The sequence below is a fragment of the Capra hircus genome, chromosome 19 (assembly GCF_001704415.2).
Source record: "Capra hircus breed San Clemente chromosome 19, ASM170441v1, whole genome shotgun sequence".
NCBI lineage: Eukaryota > Metazoa > Chordata > Mammalia > Artiodactyla > Bovidae > Capra > Capra hircus.
This window is the reverse complement of record NC_030826.1, coordinates 24,122,186-24,147,241: the sequence shown is the minus strand read 5'-3', so window position 1 is coordinate 24,147,241 and position 25,056 is coordinate 24,122,186. Positions and strand designations below refer to the sequence as shown.

Below are 25,056 nucleotides of genomic sequence, written 5' to 3'. Positions count from 1 at the left end.
GAATCTTCCAGGGCCTGTCTGGGAACTTCGAGATACTTTGGTGAGCGAAGCTGAAGCCTCGGCCAACATTGCACACCCTGCCTCGCGGGGCGGGGCCTCTAGGTCCCGTCTTCCCTGCGGCTCCGCCTATAACTGGGGACCGTCGCGCGGAATGCGAAGAACTCAGCCCTCCTCAACCAATGGGAAGACGAGAATTCTGTGTGTTGGGCGTGGCTGGAAAGATTGGTAGGCGAGGGCCCGCCTCGGCGCCTAGGTCCAGGGTGAAGGGTGCTGGCGCGGACGCTGTCATGGCTGCACGATCTGTCACTCTCGGCATCGACCTGGGCACCACCTCTGTGAAGGCGGCCCTGGTGGAGGCCGCACCCGGCGACCCTTCCGGGTTCGTGGTACTGGCGAGCTGTGCTCGGGCTGCGCAGGCCGAGACGGCGGCCCAGAGCGCGGCGGCGGGGCCCCAGGTGAGGCAGCTCCCTGGAGCCGCACCGCCTCCGGGAGCCTCCGGACACCCTCTCCCTCCTCAATGAAGTCTCCCTGACTGCTCCAGCCTGCCTGATCTCTGCCTGCCTGATCTCTGCTTGCCTGATGCAAGTCCCTCGATTCGATAGCTCTCCTCCCAGGAGCTTTCCCATCTGCTGGCACCGATCTAGCCACTCTCGAGCCTTCTTTGGAAGCCTTGCCCTCGGCGCTAGATCCCCGTGCCCTCTGCCCTTCACCTTCTGTACCCTGACCTGCGGGAAAATTGCTCTCCTGCATATGGAGTGATCTCAGGCCACCTTCTCATTCTTGTGGCTCTCTGCTCCTCACATCTGCCCCGTGTCCTCAAATTCAGGATTCAGTTTGTTTCTTAGGGCAGTGTCTGGGTTTTCCTTGAGAAATCAGATGCAAAACCAGGTGTAACGTGCCCCTCTCTCATCCCACAGCTATAGACTGTGGGTGGAGGAACTCAAACATTTGGCTAGCAAAAGTCCCTTGACCCCAAAGGCTGAGAGAGCTTGGAGGAAAGACATTAGGACAGGTTGACATTGAGAAGTTCAGATTGATATTTCTACACAAAAACTAGTGTCTTGTGAAAGCTAAGTGACTAAGTGAAGCCGCTCAGTCCTGTCCGACTCTTTGCGACCCGGTGAACTGCAGCCTACCAGGCTCCTCTGTCCATGGGATTCTCTAGGCAAGAGTACTAGAGTAGGTTGCCAGCTATGAGATAGAAATTGAGAATTTCACCACAGTGGGCTCAGTTGTAAGAGGTGGGTTCAGAAAGGATGTTAATTCTCAGAGATGGAGTCCATTAATTCCCTGAAAAAGGTAGCTCAATGTTCAATTCATTGATAATAGAAATTAATATCAAGGAACTTTCTTTGTAACCTCATGACTTTCTGGATCTCTGCTTGCTCTTATAATTGAAATAGATAACCTCTATGGCCACTGCTGGCCACAAACCTCGATTTTCTGAGCCAAACCCCATTCCCAAGAACTTTGTTTTTCACAAGCTCTTGCTACATAACTGGGCTCAGTTCTTTAGGGTTCACACTCCATCTTTTTTTCTTTTTTTTGGCTGCACTTTGCATCATGTTGGATCTTAGTTCCCCAACCAGGGTTCAAACCCAGGCCCTCCTCAGTGAAAGTGTAGAGTTCTAACAACAGGGCTTCCAGGGAAGTCCCCAGAGTCCATCTTGCTCAGAAGCACTTCAGAGGGTAAAGATTTCAGGAGCACATTTTCACAGAGTCTTTCAAAATTAGTTTGGTTGGAGCATCAGGGCATTTTAGTATCGTTATCTCACTTCATGGACCTTGACACGGAGGCAACGTCAGCTTGGACCCCGTCGGGCTGAGCAGCAGAGCCAAGATTCCAGGAAGTGGGTTTTAGGCAGTGCCCTTTTTCTCTTGAGATAGTGCTACTTCTTGGCTCTAGACATAGGGCCACATTCCCCACTTCCTCCAGTGTTCAGCATGCTGTTCTCTGTTTATAGGCACACCCAGTGCTCCACACCTGCCTAAGGAGGGGTTTAGGAGATGTTCGTAATAGCCCCCTCCCTTGCATCCCCCGCCTGCATGCTGTGCTCTGGGACAAACAGCACTACTGTAATTTCACCTGGAGCAGGATTTCTCAACCTTGGCACTGTTGATACTAGACGGCAGGATGATTCTTTGTTGTGAGGGGCTGTCCTATACGTTGTAGGTTATTTAATAGCATCCCTGGCCTCTAACCCATTGCAAGCTGGTAGACCCTCCTCCCCAGTTGCAACACCCCCAAATATCTCCATATTGCTAAATGCCCCCTAGGGGACAAAAATCACCCCTGGAGTAAGAACTACTGATCTATAGAAACCCCTGATGGTTCTGTTCCATCCTCCTGTCCACATTTCTCACTCTTTAGAAGCACTGTGTACTCCATGGCCAAATTTGGCAGCTATGTGGAAGGTCAGATGTTTAGCTCTTTGCAGCTTTAAAATAGCAGGATATTTGAGGGGAAACTCTGTCTACCCCCTTTTCTTTGGCTGTGCCACACGGCTTGTGGGATCTTAGTTCCCAGACCAGGGATCAAACCCAGGCCCATAGCAGTAAAAGTGCTGAGTCCTAACCACTGAATTGCCAGGAAATTACCTCTGCAACCCTTTCTGTGCTATTAATTTTTCCTTTCTGGGCTTCCATTTCCCCCTCTGTTAAAGGAGTGGGGAGGAAGAGGGTTGAATGAGTTCTTAAGCTCTTTTTTTTTTTCCAATCTGAAGTTCTAGGATTTGATCTGGATATAGACCACTTGATATTCCGAACCAAGGAATGGGGGCAGCACCTGTCTTATTACACTGTGGGCGTACCCATTGTCTGTCCAAGAACTACTCCCCCGTCACACTCACCACTAAAACTCGCTGTACACTGACTGCCTCCTTGTCTTCACTCCATCCAGCCTGTTCCCCTCCTCCACTGTCCCTATCCCCACAGCTCACCCACTTTGGGCCCATATAGAGAACCACTTCTCTGTTCTGGGTTCATGCACCATCTGGCGGCCACGTGGGAACTCTGTAAACCACCACTGTCCAGTGGAAATGTGAGTCTCATGTAGTTTTCAGTTTTCTGGCAGCCGTGTTAAAAAAACAGTAAAAAGGAACCCTGAAATTAATTTTCATTACCTATTTTACATAACCCAATGTATCCAAATGTATCATTTCAATATGTAATAATATGAAATTATTAATGAGAGATTGTGCTTTATTTTTTTCTTACTAAATCTGAAATTTGGTGTGTAGTTTTCAATGTGGACTAGCTTCGTGTGGCTAATCACTGCTGTGTTGGACAGGGCAGGTGTAAACAAATGTCTCTTCCCTGCTTCCTTCTTCCTTTGCCTGCTGTCTTAGTTCTTCCCTCCTGGGGGATCATGCTTATCTCTGCAGCTTCTTTCCGCCCTGTCTTTTACTGCTCAGTCAGTTCTCCTGTAGTCTCTTCTGCATAAAGAGTCTTGTTAGGAGACTTCCCTGGCAGTCCAGTGGTTAAGACTCCAGACTTCCGTTGCAGGAGGCACGGGTTCGATTTCAAGTCTGAGAAATAAGATCCCTCATGCCAAGTTCAGTTCAGTTCAGTTGCTCAGTTGTGTCTGATTCTTTGCGACTCCATGGACTACAGCACACCAGGCTTCCCTGTCCATCACCAACTCCCAGAACTTGCTCAAACTCATGTTCATTGAGTCGGTGATGCCATCCAGCCATCTCACCCTCTGTCATCGCCTTCTTCTCCTGCCTTCAATCTTTCCCAGCATCAGGGTCTTTTCTAAGGAGTCAGTTCTTTGAATCAGGTGACCAAAGTATTGGAGTTTCAGCTTCAGCATCAGTCCTTCCAATGAATACTTTCAGGGTTGATTTCCTTTAGGGTTGACCAGTTAATTGACCACACCGCGCCAAGTGGTTCAGTCCAAGAAAAGAGCCTTGTTAGGATACGAGGCTGCCTCCTCAAGAAAATGCTCAGTGCTGTCTGCCCACTCTTTCCCCCATCCTATCCCTCCTCACCTCCTTCTTTCTAATCCTTTGGTCATATCTGTTTTGAGCCAAGAACTGCCACAGCCCAAGGCCAGCTGACAGATGAAGTGCTAGCTCCAAGGAGGGGAGGCCTGCACTGCCCCTGGCGCAAATTGTGGCCCCTCAGCACATCAGGAAATGTCTGCCTAATGTGATCGGAAGCAACCACTAGCACCTGTTGTCAGGTGCTTTAGTCCAGGAAGCCTTTCTTCTCTTTCTTTTAAAAAATAAGTTACAAGTTTTTTTATTTTTAAAATTTTTATTTATTTATTTGTCTGCACCAGCTCTTGGCTGTGGCATGAGGGATCTTCAGTTGCAGCATGCAAACTCTTAGCTGTGGCAAATTTGATAGCGTTCCCTGACTAGATCTCAAACCTGAGCCCCTGGCACTGGGAGCTCAGAGTCTTAGCCACTGGACCATCAGGGAAGTCCCTAGGAAAGCTCTCTTGTCTACATCTTTCCTGCTGTGTTCCATCCTTTTTCTGCCCCAGCGTTCCCTGTACCTTGCCTTATTTCCCCTTGCAGCACCTCTTTCTTGTGTTTGCCTGTGCTGCTGGACTATAGGGCTTCCCTGGTAGCTCAGCTGGTAAAGAATCCACCTGCGATGCAGGAGTTCCCAGTTCAATTCCTGGGTCCAGAAGACCCCCTGAAGAAGGGATAGGCTCCCACTCCAGTATTCTTGGGCTTCTCTGGTGGCTCAGCTGGTAAAGAATCCACCTGCAATGCAGGAGACCTGGGTATGATCCCTGGGTTGGGAAGATTCCCTGGAGGAGGGCTTGCAGTCCTCTCCAGTATTCCTGCATGGAGAATCCCCATGGACAGAGGAGCCTGGCGGACTACAGTCCATGAGGTTGCAGAGAATCAGACATGACTGAGTGACTAAGCACGGCACATAGCGCAGCTGGACCGTAAGTGCCGGTAGGGCAGGGCAGCGCTTTGCTCAGCTCAGACTGTTCCGCAGCAAGGGCCAGAGTCTGGCCACTGGTTGAGCTTGAGCTGCAGTGGCTCCTCATCTCTAAGTGAAGTCGCTCAGTCGTGTCTGACTCTCTGCGACCCCATGGATTGTAGCCCACCAGGTTCCTGCTTCCATGGGATTTCCCAGGCAAGAATGCTGGAATAGGTTGCCATTTCCTTCTCCGGGGGATCTTCCCGACCCAGGGATCAAACCTGGGTCAAGCCCTCCGTCATTGGTAAAGGGAGGAGTGGAGCCTTACCCACCACATTCCTACTCCAGGAGGAGGTGGTGGAGACCCCTCAGGCCCACATCTCAGCCTTGATGCCCAGTCAGCAGGTCCTGGAAGTGGCCTCGGGGGAATTAGCTAGGCAGCCCCCACGCAGGAAGTCCCTGCCGCCTCTGTCTTCCTCTCCTCCCAGAGTGTGTGCCTCTGCCCAGCATGTCCTATTCTGTTTCCAGGGGCAAGAACAGGATGTGAGGAGAATCATCCAGGCCCTCCACGAGTGTCTTGCTGCCCTTCCCCGGCAGCAGCTCCGGAAGGTCTGTGGCATCGGCGTGTCAGGGCAGATGCATGGAGTCGTGTTTTGGAAAACAGGCCAAGGTATGCTGGGCTTGGGGGCAATCATGTTCTGTTAACAGTCGCCCTGTGGGTGTGGGTTCTATCCCTGTTCTGTGACTAAGATCCCACCTGCCTCCAGGACAAAAAAACCCCAGTGTTAAACAGAAGCAATATTGTAACAAGTTCAATGTTGTTGTTTAGTTGCTCAGTCATGTCCAACTCTTTCGCAACCCCATGGACTGCAGCCTGCCAGGCTCCTCTGTCCATGGAATTCTCCAGGCAAGTATACTGGAGTGGGTAGCCATTTCCTCCTCCAGGGGATCTTCTTGACCCAGGAATCGAACCCTTGTCTCCTGCATTGCAGGCAGATTCTTTATCACGGAACCACCAGGGAAGCCCTATAAAGACTTTAATAATGGTCCACATTGAAACAAAACAAAGCAAAAGCAGTCACCCTGTGATCTTCAATGGCCTCAGCCTGTGGCGCGACTGAAAGCAGGAATTTGGTTCCCTGCCCAGAGACTGAAGTCAGGGTGAGGCAGTGAGAGAGCTGAATCCTAGCCCCTAGACCCATAGCCAGGGACAAGGTGCTGGTCTGTCAGCTTTGTAGAAAGGAATTTCCACAGAGATACAAAACATAGTGAAACAAGTACGTTGTTTGCTAGGAGGAGAAAGGGTATGTGTGGATAGATGCACGGGTGGGCTCAGGGAAAGAGTTGTGCCCTCGTGGTAGTTTGAATCACTTATATGGGGCATTTCTTCTGGTTTCCTCTGGCTGCCAATCACCTTGCTTTGCCATGTTTAGTTTATCTCAGGGCCCTCCCCTGTGTGCATGCTCATCTCTTAGCTGAGATGGATTCTAGGAAAGAGGCCTATGGGAATGTTGACATCGCCTACTATGGGGTGGCACTCCCTCCCTTTTTGACCCCTGAGGAGCCTTTTTACGCATGTGTAGTTGGGAAGGTCTCCATGACCTCAAGAACGAGAAATATGTGGTCTCTCTCTTTTCTGGCTACAAGACATGTGGGATTGTGGGATCTTAGTTCCCAGACCTTAGTTCCCATGGATCAAACCCGTGCCCCCTGCATTGGAAGCACGGAGTCTGAACCACTGGATTGTCAGGGAAGTCTCGGCCTCTTATTAACCTTTCCTCTGAGCAGGGTGCAGCTCCCCTTCGCTCCTGCTATTATCCTCGTCTTGGAGTGTCTGTCCACAGGGGACAAACTCCAGCTGCTCAGCCTGGGGCTCATCTATCTTTTGCCTCACCAGGAACCAGAAATGTGCTGCCAAAGACTCCCTGTGAAGGGTCAGGCTGTCCTCTTGCGTTTTGTGAGCATCCTGTCCTGTTCAAAGATGTAATAAATTGAACTGTCCACTCACACATTAAACATGAACAGGGAGAGGGTGAAGAGTGAGTCCTCTCTGATTCTCTGTTGGATTCAATCGAGTGGATTTTTTTCATAGCTTTCTCTTTCTTTGTACCAGGATCTCGGATCATCACTGCCAACACTAAGAGATTAGTGTAGCTGCGGGAGATATAGAGACACAGAGGAAACTTTTCTGCATTTGAGCATAGTTTTTGTTGTTTAACATCATCACAGATATTCGTGAATTTTCAGTTCCATGTCCTTTTCATGGGAACCGTTGCTAAGCATTATTTTGTTGGGGTATTTATTTCAGAAGGTCTGCCACAGTGTAGATGTGGGTGGCTTGTTCTGTTTGGCCTCTAGGAGGGGAATTAAGCCAGCAAAACAGCAATGAGCACTTTGCATGCCAGGTGCAGAGCTAAGGGCATTACCTGTGTGATCTCATCAAATTTTCCCAACATCCTTATGATGTAGGTGGCATTATTGTCCCTCTTGAGCAGATGAGAAGTGGAGGTTCAGAGAGATTATAAAATAATATGCTTAGGGTCATATGACAGCAAGTGGTGACTCCAGCTTTCAAACCCAAGTCTGTCTGACTTCAGACACCTGAACTTTGAAAGGTCTCTGGGAGGACCAGAGCCACACAAGGATACACTAGCTCAACGAAGGGAGGAACAGCCCAACAGAATGTCCGAGGAAGGAAGGATCAGGCTCCTGGAGGAAGTTGTGAGCTTCTGTTATGGCAAGCATGAAAAAAAATTTTTAAAAATTCTAAAATGTTCAGGACTTCCCACGTGGCTCAGTGGTAAAGAATCTACCTGCCAATGCAGAAGACATGGTTTTGATCCCTGGTCTGGGAAGATCCCATGTACTGCCAAACAGTTAAACCTGTGCACCCCAACTACTGAGCCTGTGCTCTCGAGCCCGTGGGCCACAACTACTGAGTCCACTGCCCTAGAGCCTGTGCTTCTGTGACAAGAGAAGCCACCGCAATGAGAGGCCCACACACTGCATTGAAGAGTAGCCCCCACTCTCTGCACCTGGAGAAAAGCCCGTGAAGTAGTGGGTAGCCTTTCCCTTCTCCAGGGACTCTCCCCAACCCAGAAATTGAACCAGGGTATACTGCATTGCAGGCAGATTCTTTACCAACTGAGCTATCAGGGAAGCTCCGATGAAGACCCAGCACAGTCATAAATAAATAAATAAAATTATATATATATATATATGTTCTACATAGACATAAAAGTAGGGAGAACAGTGTTGTTATGAATCAACACACACCCATCACCCAGCTTCAAAAATATCAACATTTTACTGCAAGTGTTTTAAGCAGAGGATGATGGCTACTGGGGGAGGGATTGTAGTTAAGGAGATCTGAACATGGGATTCACCCCTCCTTTGCCTGGAGAATCAGTGATTCCGATTCCCCTGGGCCAAGTGAGTGGCAACCTGCTTTTGAGCAGCTTGATGGAGGTCTGGTGATGCAGCCTTTGATCAGTCACCAGGATGGGCCTGGATAAGTGCAGAAGCCAGCCCAGGCTCTCCCCCACCTCTTTTCTCATTGTCTGCCCATCGTCAGGCCAGCAGGGACCGCGGGAACTGCTTGGCTCCAATCAGTAGCAAGAGCCAAAGGCTGGTCATGGTGTTAGTGCTGACCTCTTGGGGAGACTCTAGGTTGTAAAAGCTTTTTAAACTCCTTAATTTTGCATTAATGAGAATAAACGTCCTTTTAATACTAAAACCCTTCCCAGAGAGGACAGCAGAGATCTAATGATTGTGGTCTGGTCACACGCCTTCCCTTCTGCCCATCTCCTGGACTCTGTAACAACCACACAGACCGTCATCCATATGGGTGGAGAGAGCTTCTTAATATTTCATGGAGCCCGTCTGCCCACCTACTTGGTTTGGTTTCTGTTTATGGGAAGGAGGAGAGCCACCATTCGACCATGATGATAACCCGCTTAGTGGAGCGAGTGAAATCCTATTTGAGATCAAGTAGTTCTGCTTTTAACAGTGGCCATAATTCGGTTTGATTTCAGAATCTGCAATGCTTGAGGCTCCTTGCTGGGCCCCCTGGGAGACATAGGAATGGGGATTCAGCCCTCCTCTGCCAGGGCTCACTCAAGGCGGTCAGCACAGACGGGCACCAGTAACCCGAGCAGAGAGCTAAGTGCCTCCTTGAGGGCACAGGCGAGCCCATTGGAGGAGAGGAGAGGGAGTGACTGGTGTCTTTTGAGAGGCCTGTGGTTATGCCAGTTTCCACATTCCATTTTCAGGCTCAGTAATGGCAGGAGACAAGTGGGGATCATAAAACCAAGCTAAAAGGCCAGCAGCAGGCAGGGAGAAAATTTTCAGCAGTGTATAGTAGACAAAGGATGAAGAATGGGGCCTATGAAGAATGAGTAACAAAGAAAGGACCAATGGCCCTGTGGACTAATAGGCAAAGGAAACCAATAGGCAGATGTTAGAAGAGAAAGTACAAATAGCTAATAAGCACTTGAAAAGCTGCTCGATGTCACTATTAATTAGGGAAATGCAGATGAAAATATCAGTGAGAAATCATTTTTCCTCTCACTGGATTGTAAGAAATCAGTTTGAGAATGTCAAGAGTTGGCAAAGGGGGTGGAAAATTGGTTTTTTAAAATACTGTTCCTGGGGGTTTCCCTGGACGCCGGTTTGATCCCTGATCTGGGAAGATTCCACATGCCTCCGAGCAACTAAGTTTGTGAGCCACAACTGTTGAGCCTGTGCTCTAGAGCTCTTATCACACATATGTTGTAAGGCTAATATGTAGATTAAATAAATTAATATTTTGAAAGTGCTTTGAACAATCCCTCTTACATGGTAAGAACTCTGTTTTATAACACAGACAAAATAAAAATGATAGTCCTAGAAATTTTTTAAAAAGGGTCAAAAGAGTGTTGGAAGCAGATAAAAGGGTTGGAAAAAAAAAAAAGCTGCAGATGTCCAGCTTCAGTGCAGGGGTTAGACTCCCAGCTTTAGGCAGAAATGTGGCTTTGAGGGTAGATTACCCTAAAGGGGGGCCATCCCATTGCCCGCTTACCCCTATTTTCCAGGTGAAACTTTAAAAGGTTCAGGTGCATACATTTGTGACCACCTCTCTGCTCTTTTTCTTTTTTAAAAAATAACTTTTATTGGAGTAGAGTTGATTTACAATGCTGTGTTAGTTTCAGATGTGCAGCCAAGTGAATCAGTGATACATATACCGATACCCACTCTTTTTTGGCTTCTTTTCCCATATAGTTGATTACAGTGTTTTGAGTTCCCTGTGCTATACAGTAGGTCCTTATTAGTTATTTATTTTTTAAAAATAAAAGTCTTGTTTATTTGTTTGGCTGTCCTGGGTCTTTGTTGTGACATGCAGGACCTTTGATCTTCGTTGTGGCATGAAGAATCTTTAATTCCGCATGTGGGATCTAGTTCCCTGACCAGGGATCGATCCCAGGGCCCCTGCCTTGGGAGCATGGAGACTTAGCCACTGGACCACCAGGGCAGTCCCCAGTTGTTGGTTTTATATATAATAGTTTGTATTTGTCCATCCCGACCACCCAATTTATCCCTTCCCCTCCTCCTCTGTAACCATATTTGTTTTCTCCATCTGTGACCCTATTTCTGTTTTGTAAATAAGTTCATGGGTACCATTTTTTTTTTTTAAGATTTCACATATAAGCGCTGTCATATGATATTTGTCCTGTGTCAAGTGTTCACTCACTGTAACCATCTCTAGGTCCATCCACTTCCTGCTTTTCTGGGTCCTGGCTAGGACCCCTGTGTGTGAATAAAGCATTGTCATGGGTGATAAAGTCTGTCCTGTAACCTCACTAGCAGGGTAGTCTCAAGTACATGCTGCTGCCCATCAGTTGCCCTATTCTCCTTTTTTGCTCATCTTCCTTCCAGGCTGTGCATGGACAGAGGGAGGGGCCGCCCCTGTGTTCGAGCCTAGAGCTGTGAGCCACCTGGTCACGTGGCAGGATGGCCGGTGTAGCAGTGAGTTCCTGGCTTCTCTGCCCCAGCCGGAGTCGCATCTCAGCGTGGCCACGGGGTTTGGCTGTGCAACTATCTTCTGGCTTTTGAAAAATAGGTACAGACGACTGTTCTTTGAATCGGATGATGGATTTTCAGGGGAATGAGAGTGGCTAGCTGATGGCTCAGTGGGTAAAGAATGCACCTGCAGTGCAGGAGGCGCAGGAGACGTGGGTTTGATCCCTGGGTCAGGGAAGGCCCCCTGGAGAAGGACATAGCAACCCAGTCCAGTGTTTTTGCCTGGAAAATCCCATGGACAGAGGACCCTGGAGGGCTACACTCCATGGGGTTGCAGAGTCAGACACAACTGAGCCCAAGCACTATGATTTTGATGCAGGAGAGTGGCTAGGGAGCTGTACCTCTAGCTGGTCAGCATCACTCCACACTGGACTGTCCCTTAGTGAGCGTGGCCTTGCACAGAGTACAGTCTCAAGACCTAGACTTGGTCTACCACTGCTTCTTCATTTTGCATAGGGGGCTTGTTGGTTATCTGATTCTAACCCAGAGGGGAAAAGAAGGGGCCAGAGAGGGTAAGGGAGTTACCAATGGTCACATGATGGGTTCATAGTGGGCTCAGGACTGCTAAGAACGGTTGATGTCCTGCTTTCCCAGGCATGATGTGACCTCCTGTGAATACCCTCCCCTAAGGCTGACTCCGGCCAGCTCGGCTTGGAGGCTTTTGGAGGTCCTCACCTTGGGAAGTTCGGCTGTGGGGGACTGTACCCTGCGGGATTCTAGTCACTGCCCAGTTATGCCATGTCTTGTCCACACTGCCCTCAGTTAGCTGTGGCTCGTGCTTTTCAGTCAATATTAAACCACGCTGAATTGTTTTGGGTATGACAAACAGCCCGGAGTTCCTCAAGTCCTACGATACAGCTGGCACCATCCATGACTATGTGGTTGCCATGCTGTGCGGCTTGGCAAGACCCTTGATGTCCGACCAAAATGCTGCTAGCTGGGGCTATTTCAACACCACGAGCCAAAGCTGGAACTTGGAGATGTGAGTATAACCTTGCAGGCTGGCTTGAGGCTGAAAGGTAGAATCTCTGAAGTGGGAGCTTCAGTGGTGTTTTCCCATCTGGGAGTAGTGGAGGATTCCATGAGGCCAAGAATTAGGTTTCAAGAGCCCCCAGCCTGTTCCAGCCCCTGGGCATGGGTGGGCCAGACTGTAAGTGAAGTCCTTGGGGAAGGGTGCTGCCCACCATGCCATGCTCTCCTGCTCCTCCACTGTTGCCCGGGCCTGGGGTGCACTCCCCGGTTCTTTCTGAATCCTGGACCCAGCCCATAGATGCCAAACAACAACTTTCATTTTTAAATTTTATTTTATCTTATTTTTTTTTAACTTTCTATTTTATATTGGAGTATAGTTGATTAACAATGTTGTGTTAGTTTCAGGTGTGTGACAAAGTGATTCAGTTATACAAAAACATGTACCTATTTTTTCTTCAAATTATGTTCCCATTTAGGTTGCTACCTAACATTCAGCAGAGTTCTCTGTGCTGTGCAGTAGGTCCTTGTTGCTTTTCCATTTTATTTTATTTATTTTCTGAAGTAGAAAGAATAGCTTTATTGCTTTGTCAGGCAAAGGGGGTACACGGCAGGCTCCTGACCGTGTAAATTGTGTGTCCTTCAGTTATCCATTTTAAATATAGCAGTGTGTATATGTCCATCCCAAACTCCCTAACTATCCCTCCCCACCACCATTTTATATATATATATATATACACACACATTTTTTATGACACAAACCTTTAAAAGCATTTCATTTATTTATTTTTAATCTTTAATTTCTTTTAAAAATAGCTTGTATGCATAGAGTTTTACATCTTTTATTAAATTTATTGTAGGTATTTGACTGTTTTTGATAATATTTTAAAGGCATTTTCTTTTTTAAAATTAATTTTTATCATAATATATTTAAAAGTAGGGTTAAGAAATGGAAGGAATGAGGGATACCTTTTAAGTTCTTTTGAAACAATCATTTGCCTTTTCAGGTCCAGAGGTCCATAAATTCACTTCCTCCAGGTCCCAAATTCTGAGCTCTGTAATAAAACAAAAAGCGCCTGGTAGTTCAGGTAAAGGACTTTCTAGCATGTTTTATGAAATTGACAGCCCCATGTTCACTAACCCTGAGTGGTGACTACATTTGGTATTCAGGAGACTGATGGGTTTGACTTTGGTTTGGCCTGTGCTAACCAACTGTGACTTGGCTCTAAAACTCTGACTGCCCCCCTTTGCAGAGTGTTTGTGCTCCCCTCAAACATAGGAGGCCAGATGCTGATCTGCTTCTTAGCCAATCCTTTCCGATCACCTCTGCTTAAACTGGTTATGTTCTTCCTTGGAAGGCCCATCCCGAGCTCTTGAAAGCCAGTGTTCACTCTAAAACACTCAAGACATCTCATGGATTTAAAAAGAGGCAAAAGGGCCGTCTGTACAAACACTGGATTCTGCCCTCTCTTCTTGAACGCGTGTCCCAGGGCACTTTCCTTTGCTCAGTTTCCTGGAAGCAACAGGAGACAGAAGATCCAGTACTGACTAGACAGGCTGTCCACTTTTGATTTGCAGACTGAAGGCCGCCGGCTTTCCTGTCCAGCTGCTCCCAGATGTAGCGGAGCCTGGCAGTGTGGCAGGAAGAACTTCGCAGGCCTGGTTTGAGATCCCAAGGGGGACACAGGTGGGCGTGGCCTTGGGTGATTTGCAGGCCTCCGTCTATTCCTGCATGGCCCAGAAGACCGATGCAGGTAAGTCTTTCTTTGGTTCTCTCCTCTAGTCTCTACTGGGGCCTCATAAGCCTCAGCTCTGTGTGAGGGTCTGAGGGGCACACATAGCCAGCCGTCTCAATGTCCTCTTGACCGTTGTCCTGCAAACATGAAAAATACCTTCGGGACTTCCCTGGTGGTCCAGTGGTTAAGACTTCATGCTCTCAATACAGGGGGCCCAGGTTTGATCTCTGATCAAGGAACTAGATCTTGCATGTTGCAACTAAGAGCCCACAGGCTCTTAGTCCAATAAAAAACAAAATAAACGAACAGAAAACCCCACCGTCATCCCTACAGGTGAAGCCCCTACCCAGGGAGCTTATCATCTAGCAGGAAGAGCTCTGCCCTGAGCACAGCCAGTGCCTTTTTTTTCTAGGGCCAGGGGAGGAAAATGACTCTCTCTAGTTAGCTGGTTTCTGTGTGTCTCCCTGACCAAGGAACAGATGAGTAGATTAGGGTTTTTGTTACTGTGTGTGTGTCAATGGAAGTTCTCTTGGATTTGATTAGAAGTGCAGATTTTCCTGTATTTCGTGTGAGAGAGTCACAGTGAGGTAGAGGCTGCCCTCCAAGGCAAGGGTTGGCAAAGATTTCCTGTAAAGGGCCAGGTAGTAAATATTTCAGGCTTTGTGGGCCATTTAGTTTCTGCCACAACTACTTACCTGCTGTTGGGGCAGCAAAGCAGCCTTAGCTAATGCATAAGTGAGTGGGTGTAGCTGTGTTCCAATAAAACTTTACTTCTAGAGGCTGAAATGTGAATTTCATAAAATTTTCATGTCTCATGAAATAGTCTTCTTCTTTTCATTTCTTTTCAACCATTTAAAAAGGTAAGAATATCCCACTGGGGTTGTAAAATGGTGCAGTCCCTTTGGAAAACAGTCTGACAGTTCTCCGAAAGTTAAGCATGGAATTACCATGACCCAGCAATTCCTCTCCTTGGTGTTTACCCAAGGGATTTGAAAACACGTGTCCACACAAAAACTGGTACACAATTTTTTCCCTGCAGCCTTATTCATAATAGCCAAAAGATAGAAACAACCCAAATGTTCATCAACTGATAAGCGGATTTTTAAAATGTGGTATATCCACAGAGATAACATGCTACAACATGGGAAGGAAAGTGAAAGGCCACATAGTGTGTGATTCCATTCCTGGGAAATGTCCAGAGTTGAACAGGCAAATTCATAGAGACAGAAAGAAGAGTCATGGTTGTCAGGGGCTGGGAGTGGGGGTTGATTGCTAACCCGTAAGGGATTTCTTTCCAGAGTGGTAAAAATGTCCTAAAATTAGATCACAGTGATGTTTACCTGTGTATGTACTATAAACAGTGCATAAAGGAATATGCTAGGAAGCACAGAACTGCACACTTGAAAAGGGTGCATTTTATGGTGAATTTATTTGAATTATAATACACCTCAATAAACTTATCATTAAAAATGATATATATACAAAAGCCGCTCTTAGCTCCTAGGCCATATAAAAACAGATGGCCAGGCTGGATATGATCTGGGGGCTGTCATTTGCCCCTGCTGGGGTGGAGTAGACCTTGGACTTTGGGCCTGCCTGCCCCAGCAAGGTGTTGGCAGACTGTGTGTTTCATTTGATCCTCAGGGCAACCAGGCTGAGTGGGCCCACTTTGACAGCCCTGTGCTGGCGACAGAATGAAACACCAACACTGCAGAGTGGTTTGAATCTTTATATTTTAACACTTGTTTTTTTACAGCTGCTTTATTTTATATCCCTTGCACAACAACCTACAGGGCAAGCTGCCAACCACTATGATTCAGAGACTATACAGTGCGCAGGCGCAGGGCGAGATAACCTTTACCTTGACTTATTTACTGCAGCTAAGACTTTGTTTTGGGGAACTTCTTTATCAACTTAGAATCTGTTTTGTCCCAGGGTCTGTTCCTTTTGAGGAATCAGAGAAACATCCTTGTGTGCAAGAAATGTTCTTTTCCCACGGGAACAAACAGGATTCTTAGCTGAACATCTCATTTGCAAGAATGTTCAGCCCTGGTTGAGAGTCTCGTTTGCAAGCACTTCTCAACCTTCCTTAAACCTAGTTCCCTACACTGGGCAGACCATCTCGTTTGCAAGAATGTTCAGCCCTGGTTGAGAGTCTCATTTGCAAGCACTTCTCAACCTTCTTTACACCTTGTTCCCTACAGCCCTGCCTTGTTATCAAGGGGAACAGAGAATACATTCATCTTTCTTGGGTTTTCTTTGTCATCACATCTTTTTTCCTCCATCAGTTAGAACTATTACAATTCAAACTTTAGTTTAAAAACTGACCAGTACTATCCTTCGTTGTTGTTTATTTGCTAGGTCACATCTGACTCTTTGTGACCCCATGGACAGTAGTCCTCCAGGGTCCTCTGTCCATGGGATTCTCCAGGCAAGGGTACTGGAGTGGGTGGTTCTATTTCTTTCTCTAGGGGATCTTCCTGACCCAGGGATGGAACCTGTCTCTTTGTCTACCGTATTGGCAGGCAGGCTTTTTTGTTTTTAAACCACTAGTGCCACCTGGGAAGTCCAGTTGATTTATTTCAATTAGTTTCTGCCTCCTGAAAGGAGGAGTATCCAGAAATTTGTGGCACATTTCCCCAGCCCCATTGTGACTTGTGGCCTCTGAGTTAGCCCAACAGGCCTAACCTCTGCTTTCCTCGGACCCCAGTTCTCAACATCAGCACCTCGGTTCAGCTGGTAGCCTCCATGCCTTCAGGATTCCAGCCAGCGCAGACTCCAGACCCCGCAGCCCCAGTTGCCTACTTCCCATACTTCGACAGGACTTACCTGGCTGTGGCAGCGTCACTCAACGGGGGGAACGTGCTGGCCACGTTTGTCCGTATGCTGGTCCAGTGGATGGCAGATCTAGGTGAGGCTGGTCCATTCAGGGGTGTGTTCTCTGCTTCTCCTTTCTGTGTGGCAGTGTCCTGGTGCTGAATGTGCAATAAACATCTAGATCCATGTCTCAGACTGAACGAGGTTCTGGCACATTCCTTCCTTCTGCAGGGATCTGAGCTGGCAGCCTTCTTTACTCTCATCTTCTGAGCGGCCATTGCCTACCCTCCTTTGAGAGCACTGCTCCTAACCTTGACTGCGGAGTGTCCTGATAGCCTGCCAGCTCTCCCTCACCCCACTGTGTTATTTTGTAGATCAATAAGCCTCTGGGTCCCATGTATTTGAGATTTGCCTTATTTCTTTTTTTCCTTACTTATTTGGCTGCATCGGGTCTTAGTTGCAGCACATGGGAGTTAAATGCGTTACTGACGAGACTCTAGAGTGGCTTTTGGTTGGAGGTTCTCAGCACTATTTTTATCCCTAGAAATGGTGAATATTTGACTTGGGAAAGGGGGATCCTGAGCATGGGATTTTGTAAAAGTTCCTCAGGTGAGACTTCCTTGGAGGTCCAGTGTCTGAGACTCTGCACTCCCAATGCAGGGGACCCAGGTTCAATCCCTGGTCAGGGAATTAAATCCCACATGCTGTCACAACTAAGAGTTTGCACGCCACAACAAAGATCGAAGATCCCACGTGCTGCAACTAAGACCTGGCACAGCCACATAAGTGAATAAAATATTTTTTAAAAGTTCCCCGGGTGATTCTGATGCTCTCACGTGGTGGTAAGCACTGATCTAGAAGCTTCTACTCAAAAGTGTGGTCCTCAGGCCAGCTGCACTGGCTTCCTCTGGGAGCTGATGACAAGTGCAGAAGCTGAGGCCCCATCCCAGGCATACTAAGCCAGAAGCTATATTTTATTAAGATCCTTGAGTGATTCAGAACTCCAAGCTCTGGTCTAGACTGGTGGTTCTCAACCTTTGCCGAGGGGCAGGCTAGACTGTGGTCCTGGGATTTCTCTGACACCACTAATAAGTCTACTAGCAGCTGTGATGATACTTGCTGATCAGTGTATGCATTTGGCCCACTTGGGAGCAAGCATCCCACAGTTGTGGGATGGTTAGGGCTCACACAGCATGTAAGTTCTCTCCCTGAAGGCTGGGTTGGGGTGGGCAGTGAGAGAGCTGGCTGGGGTCTGGAGCTGAGCACAGCCAGCCAGACTATGTGAGTTCTGAGCCAGGAAGCAGCCTCCTACAGTGAAGAGGGGCAGCAAGTCAACCCATTTCTGCCCCCCTGGGAATTCTATAGCCTGCACTCACAGGGGTGCCTGAACTCACACGACCTTCTCTGTCCCTGGCAGGCCTGGAGGTTGAAGAATCCACGGTGTACTCATGCATGATCCAGGCAGCTGCCCAGCAGAGAGACACCTGCCTGACCATCACTCCAACAGTGCTGGGCGAGAGGCACCTGCCAGACCAGCTGGCCTCAGTGACCGGAATCTCCTCCTCTGACCTCTCCCTGGGGCACGTGACCCGGGCCCTGTGCAGAGGCATCGTTCAGAACTTGCACTCGATGCTTCCATTTGGGCAGCTCCGGGAGTGGGGCGTGGAGAGGGTGATTGGCAGTGGGAGTGCACTGTCCAGGAATGAAGTGCTGAAGCAGGAGGTGCAGAGGGCATTCCCCCTGCCAGTGTCCTATGGACAGGATGTAGACGCAGCTGTGGGGGCCGCCCTGGTCATGCTCCAGAGAAGCCTTAGCCAGCAGAAGTCCTAGCACACCCGTTGGCCAGAGGACTGTTGCAAATTTTATCTAATTAACATCCTTGACCCAATCTTGGGGGTCATCCTTTTCCTGGACAGCTCTGTGGGCAGCTTTTAAGCAATGCTTGTTCTTGGGGCCTCAAGAGTCACACACTCATAATGCAGCCGAGAATCATCAACCAGACCCCAAATCAGTGCCTTCTGAAACTCACCTGAGAGCTGGTTGCAAATGTAGAGAAAGAAAGGAAGAAGGAAAGAGAAAGAGAGAAGGAAAAGGAGTGGTAACCCAGCGTCCTGGTCAACAGGGTCACCTGTGATTCATCTGTAGACAAAATAAATGTCTGCTTCAGACACAAAATATAATCTGGTGGTTGTGGGCTCCAACTAAGAACACCCCGTCCTATGTTCTCACAACACAGCTGGTTGAAGGCACAGAAGAGGGAAGGAAAGGTGGGTGACGTGACCAGCAAGGGGGACAGATGATGTATAGCCACACCATTCAGGCATTTTGTTCCCAAGAGTCTGGCCAGATAGCAGAAAAACCCTTTTCTAGGAGTGTGTCTGTGCAGCAATGTGTTTTTGCCCCTGCACGTCCCCAGGAGGCCTTCCAAGGGGAGGGTTGCAGCTGCGTGTGCTCCTGCCAGAGAGAGAGCAGAGAGAACCCCTTGCCCTGACGCCCCAGGCTGGCACTGCTGCAGAACTGGGTTTGGGAAGTTGGTGATGGCTCTGGGAATCATTTGTAGGTTGTCCCATGCAAAGCCCTGCCTGCCCCACAGTTCTACTGAGATGAGTGGCTGCAGACCACTCAGGAAAGTCATGGAATTTCCATTTTGAGAGAGAAGGCATGATGTACCAAAGGATAGCAGAGAGCCCTATCCTTCGGGAGGAGCCAATGTCAGGGAGGCAGCCTGTCTTGCATTCCCAGGGTTCTCGGGGTGGAGACTGTAAATATAGGATCAGGAGCTGGATAGGTACTCTGCAAAGCACTGAAACTCTGTGTCCCCTTTCTGCATGTCCACTGTATCTCTCAGGGCTGAGCCTTGCACAGTCCAAGCTTGTTAGCTAGCAGTCCTGCTGCTGTTTCTATTGCTGGTGGCCTGGAGCCTCTGCAGCAGTTTGGGTACAGCTGCCGGGGCCTCACTTCTCCAGTCCGCAGTAATAAAGCGCTCACTTCTGCTCCCATGCTTAGGAGGTACCAGCCTGAGCCTCAGCTGAGGAACTGGGTCATCAGTGGTTTGTCAACATCCTGATCAAGCACAAAGTAGGCTTGGACTTTCCCACCCGATTGGTTTCAGTCAGTGAAATGTCAACAGAAGTGATAGCTTATGGTGAACGATGTCGGTTTAGTGATCTCCGAAGAAGATTTAGCTTCGGGACCAGGGACCAGGCTTGATCACTCAAGAGACTTTGTATAGCAGAGTTTTCTTACAGTGAAAAGGGACAGAGAAATCTTCTGAAATAGACACCAGAAGGGGGATGGAGAGTGCCCCCCTTGCTAGTCTTAGGAAGGGAGTTATATACTTTTTCAGTTGGTTATTGCAATAAACCGAAAGAATGTCTCAAGTTTGTAGACCCACTTCCACAATATACATTTTAAGATAACAAGGTTAAAACTAACAATAGAAAGATCTTACCAGACCCTCTCCCATAACACACATTTTAAGATGACAGGATTAGTCAGAAGGTTCTCAAGAAGGAGAAATATGTCAAGCAGGATACATTGTTGTCATAATGGTACAGAATCATACACTGGTACCGAGTTTAAGGGAAAACATATCCTTGAGCAAGATGAGTTGTTTTGTTGTGTAATCACGTGGCTTAGACGGTAAAGCATCTGTCTACAATGTGGGAGACCTGGGTTCGATCCCTGGGTCGGGAAGATCCCCTGGAGAAGAAAATGGCAATCCACTCCAGTACTATTGCTTGGAAAATTCCATGGACAGAGGAGCCTGGTAGGCTACAGTCCATGGGGTTGCAAAGAGCTGGACACGACTGAGTGACTTCACACACACTTTTGCACAATCACCAGCTCTGGGCTTAAGGAAAAAAGCATTTGTCTTTTTCTCCTCCTTGAGAACTCCAGACCCCTACCTTGAGAGCCCCAGGCCCCTTTGTCCTCCTTAGGGACCCCAGACTTATCAACCTACCTAGGAATTGACTCTCTCATTCCCCTCTTTTCTTTTAGGAGAATTATGTTGCCAGGGGAAAGGGGCACCATTTTCATTCCATAACTACTTCCTGCTGTTGAGGGGCATCATCCCTAAATTGTTGAGGCAACATATTCTCCTAACTCTCATATTGAGGGTCTCTGATCCAGGGGCCTCAAGTAACAGTTGGAGGAGGTTGTGGCACTTGTAGGAGCTTGAACAACCATTTATAACCTAAAAGCTTTCAGATGGTTAGAAACAAACCCCACTTTACAGTTACAGATGTAAGGTAAAAGAGTAATTAAACCAAATTAAAATATAATCAAAATTAAAAGTCACATTATGTCCATAGTTAAGGTACAATACATTATACCAGTCCATCTTAGGATCGTTCATTTCAATTCAGTTCAGTCGCTCAGTCATGTCCGACTCTTTGCCACCCCATGAATCGCAGCCAGGCCTCCCTGTTCATCACCAACTCCCGGAGTTTACTCAAACACATGTCCATCGAGCCATTGATGCCATCCAGCCATCTCATCCTCTGTCGTCCCCTTCTCCTCTTGCTCCCAATCCCTCCTAGCATCAGGGTCTTTTCCAATGAGTCAACTCTTCATATGAGGTGGCCAAAATATTGGAGTTTCAGCTTTAGCATCAGTCCTTCCAGTGAACACCCAGGACTGATCTCCCTTAAAATGGACTGGTTGGAGCTCCTTGCAGTCCAAGGGACTCTCAAGAGTCTTCTGCAACACCACAGTTCAAAAGCATCAATTCTTCGGCACTCAGCTTTCTTCACAGTCCAACTCTCACATCCATACATGACCAATGGAAAAACCATAGCCTTGACTAGACGGACCTTTGTTGGCAAAGTACTATCTCTGCTTTTGAATATGCTATCTAGGTTGGTCATAACTTTTCTTCCAAGGAGTAAGCGTCTTTTAATTTCATGGCTGCAATCACCATCTGCAGTGATTTTGGAGCCCAATAAAATAAAAAGTCTGACACTGTTTCCACTGTTTCCCCATCTATTTCCCATGAAGGGATGGGACCAGATGCCATGATCTTTGTTTTCTGAATGGTGAGCTTTAGGCCAACTTTTTTGCTCTCCTCTTTCACTTTCATCAAGAGGCTCTTTAGTTCCTCTTCACTTTCTGCCATAAGGGTGGTGTCATCTGCATATCTGAGGTTATTGATATTTCTCCTGGCAATCTTAGATATCATCAGATCAAGAAGAGCGTCACATATGATTGTTGTTGGTGAAGGTATTCGCAGAGTTGAAGAAAGTCCTTTCCCTGAAGTAGAAAAACCCACCATGGGAAGCCTTCAATTGATGAGGATGTTGAAAAGCTGAAAGCTGAGTCACATAGTTAATTCTAAGGCTTCAGGATATATGACAATATCTGTGTGCAAAAACAGTCTGTCCTAGAGACAGCCCCTTCTTGGGGCAGTTCTCATTAAAGTCCTCATTAAAGCTATGGGTAAAACTTTAAACCAACTGTTTTGTGTTTCCTGAGTTAGCCTCTTAATAATGTCATTAGCCTTTTCAACTTTTTCTGAAGATTGAGGTCTCCAGGAACAGTGTAGGTGATATTCTATTCCTAGAACTTTTGACACCCCTTGAATTACAGCAGCTTTAAAGGTGGACCATTGTCACTCTGAACTTTAGAGTTTAAGATCCCACTTGCATCATGAGAAGTCATTACAGTAAGATTTCGCCCATTCCTTAACCTTGGGCTTTAGTGGATACTGCTTTTGATGTGGAAATAAGTGAGGGTCATTGAGCTTGATAACAATAGGAACAGTATTTTGTGCTTGACTCAGTTTTTTCATCAGCCCACACTTTTACATTTTGTTTAGCTAAAAAGAGAGGGTTCCATATTCATGGAAACAGAGGTCTGGACCCAGAAAGGGTGAGGGAGACTCTGGCACAATGAAAAAACAGCACAGAGTCCCAGTTTCAGCTTAAAGGAAAACTGAAATAATAACGTTTGGCTCATCCAGACAGTCCTGTTATGGTAGTGGATCGGGAGGGAAGTGGGCCAGGGGCTTCAGGGAGCACAGGGAAAGTTGCCCCAGTGTCCAGAAGAAAACCAGCTGATTGGTCCCCCGCAGTTATTAACACCCAGGGCTCCTCAGGTGTTGTTAGGACAGGGACTTGTGTGGGGACCCCTGGGCACCTTCAGTCTGGATTGTCCTGAGAGTCTGACCCCTGGGGCCTACGCCTCAGAAGGCAGTCTCTTCCCAGGTGTGGCCCTTTACAGACTGGACATGGAGCTGAGGGGCTGCTTGGATGCCTGAAGGCAGTCCCGCTAAAGATGCCTCTCCTTTCCACAGTAATAACAAGCCTGCCCCTTTTCACCCGGGTTCCTCTGGGCATTTCTCTCAGGCTGTTTCAGAGTGTATCTAACAGCCATTGTTGGGGCTCCAGTCTTTTGCCTGGTTCTTTTTTTCCTCCTGTTTTCCTCCTCGTATTCTCTACCATAATATACTGTCTGAGCCAGCTGCAACAGCTCTTTCTAAAAACTGATTTGGTCCAAATGCCCATTTTAGTAGCTTACAGCAGATATCTGGAGCCAACTGAGTGAGAAATCTATCTTTTAAAATTATTCCTGTCTTGCATACAGGGTCGTCATTGCCCTGTATGCAAGACAGGAAAAAAGACACAGATGTGTATACCAGACTTTTGGACTCAGAGGGAGAGGGAGAGGGTGGGATGATTTGGGAGAATGGGAATTCTAACATGTATACTGTCATGTAAGAATTGAATCGCCAGTCCATGTCTGACGTAGGGTGCAGCTTGCTTGGGGCTGGTGCATGGGGATGACCCAGAGAGATGTTGTGGGGAGGGAGGTGGGAGGGGGGGTTCATGTTTGGGAACGCATGTAAGAATTAAAGATTTTAAAATTAAAAAAAAAATTAAAAAAAAAATAAATAAAAAATAAATAAAAATAACTGTGTTCTAAAAAAAAATAAATAAATAAAATAAAATTATTCCTCCTTCTGCAATTTCAGGATCAACATTAGCAAACTTTCAGAGAACCTCTCATAGTCTGTCTAGGAATTTGCCAGGAGTTTCTTTCTCTCCCTGTTCTATGTCAGCCAACGTAGCATAATCTAAAATCCTAGCACACTCTCGCTTGAATCCTTCAAGAATACACCTGACAAAGTGACTCTGATGTTACCTTCCTTTAACCATGTTATAGTCTCAGTCTAGCACGCTTATGGGAACCGCTTGGCTCCCAGTAGGGAGGAGGGCTATTTCATGTACCCTCTTTCCCCTGTCTCACGTTCAAGCCATTCATCTCCAAAAACAGTAGCTTCCCCCAAAACTCAGGCTCTCAAGTCAGGAGTCAGCATCAGTCCCAAGACATGCATTATATCTCTCCAATAAGGGCATAAAGTAAAGTTAGTCCTGTAAAGGCCTCTATGTACCCTTTGGATCCTCTAAATAGTCTCGACCACAATTGGAACTGTTTGAATTTCTACCTAGACTGAGGCAACCCCTCCCGAAAGGCTGCCCTGATTCTCAGCCTGTTCAGTTGGGAGCAAAGTAAGAGAACAGGAGGCAGCTGAAATTTTCACACTGAAATCTGCACCCTTAGGACACAAGTCTGGCCCGTCTCACAGAGAGATGAAGAGCAACGCATATGGTGCTTCTACCCATTTCTCTTATTTTCTACAGTTCAGTTCAGTCGCTCAGTCGTGTCCGACTCTTTGCGACCCCATGAATCGCAGCACGCCAGGCCTCCCTGTCCATCGCCATTTCCCGGAGCTCACTCAGACTCACGTCCTTCGAGTCAGTGATGCCATCCAGCCATCTCATCCTGGGTTGTCCCTTTCTCCTCCTGCCTCCAATCTCTCCCAGCATCAGAGTCTTTTCCAATGAGTCAACTGTTCGCATGAGGTGGCCAAAGTACTGGAGTTTCAGCTTTAGCATCATTCCTTCCAAAGAAATCTCAGGGTTGATCTCCTTCAGAATGGACTTGTTGGATCTCCTTGCAGTCCAAGGGACTCTCAAGAGTCTTCAACACCACAGTTCAAAAGCATCAATTCTTTGGCGCTCAGCCTTCTTCACAGTCCAACTCTCACATCCATACATGACCAATGGAAAAACCATAGCCTTGGCTAGGCGGACCTTAGTTTGCAAAGTAATGTCTCTGCTTTTGAATATACTATCTAGGTTGCTCATAACTTTTCTTCCAAGGAGCAAGTGTCTTTTAATTTCATGGCTGCAGTCACCATCTGCAGTGATTTTGGAACCCAAAAAAATGAAGTCTGACACTGTTTCCACTGTTTCCCCATCTATTTCCCATGAACTGATGGACCAGATGCCATGATCTTCGTTTTCTGAATGTTGAGCTTTAAGCCAACTTTTTCACTCTCCTCTTTCACTTTCATCAAGAGGCTTTTTAGCTCCTCTTCACTTTCTGCCATAAGGGTGGTGTCATCTGCATATCTGAGGTTATTGATATTTCTCCTGGCAATCTTGATTTCAGCTTGTGTTTCTTCCAGTCCAGCGTTTCTCATGACGTACTCTGCATAGAAGTTAAATAAGCAGGGTGACAATATACAGCCTTGGCATACTCCTTTTCCTATTTGGAACCAGTCTGTTGTTCCATGTCAAGTTCT

The 25,056-nt window shown here is 47.3% G+C and overlaps 1 protein-coding gene across 1 annotated transcript; it reads left to right on the top strand.

Annotated features, from left to right (window-relative positions):
* Positions 77-18,643, top strand: SHPK (sedoheptulokinase). Its single transcript, XM_005693410.3, has 7 exons — positions 77-455; positions 5,416-5,557; positions 10,801-10,984; positions 11,774-11,926; positions 13,492-13,667; positions 16,360-16,560; positions 17,884-18,643. Exons 1-7 carry the CDS (start codon positions 180-182, stop codon positions 18,294-18,296), a joined length of 1,545 nt encoding a protein of 514 aa, XP_005693467.2. The 5' UTR covers positions 77-179; the 3' UTR covers positions 18,297-18,643.

Coding starts and splice junctions, on each gene's coding strand:
- SHPK (XM_005693410.3), top strand. CDS start 180: ATGGGAAGACGAGAATTCTGTGTGTTGGGCGTGGCTGGAAAGATTGGT. Junction 13,668..16,359: donor GGCCCAGAAGACCGATGCAG/GTAAGTCTTTCT, acceptor CTCGGACCCCAG/TTCTCAACATCAGCACCTCG. Junction 16,561..17,883: donor CCAGTGGATGGCAGATCTAG/GTGAGGCTGGTC, acceptor TGTCCCTGGCAG/GCCTGGAGGTTGAAGAATCC.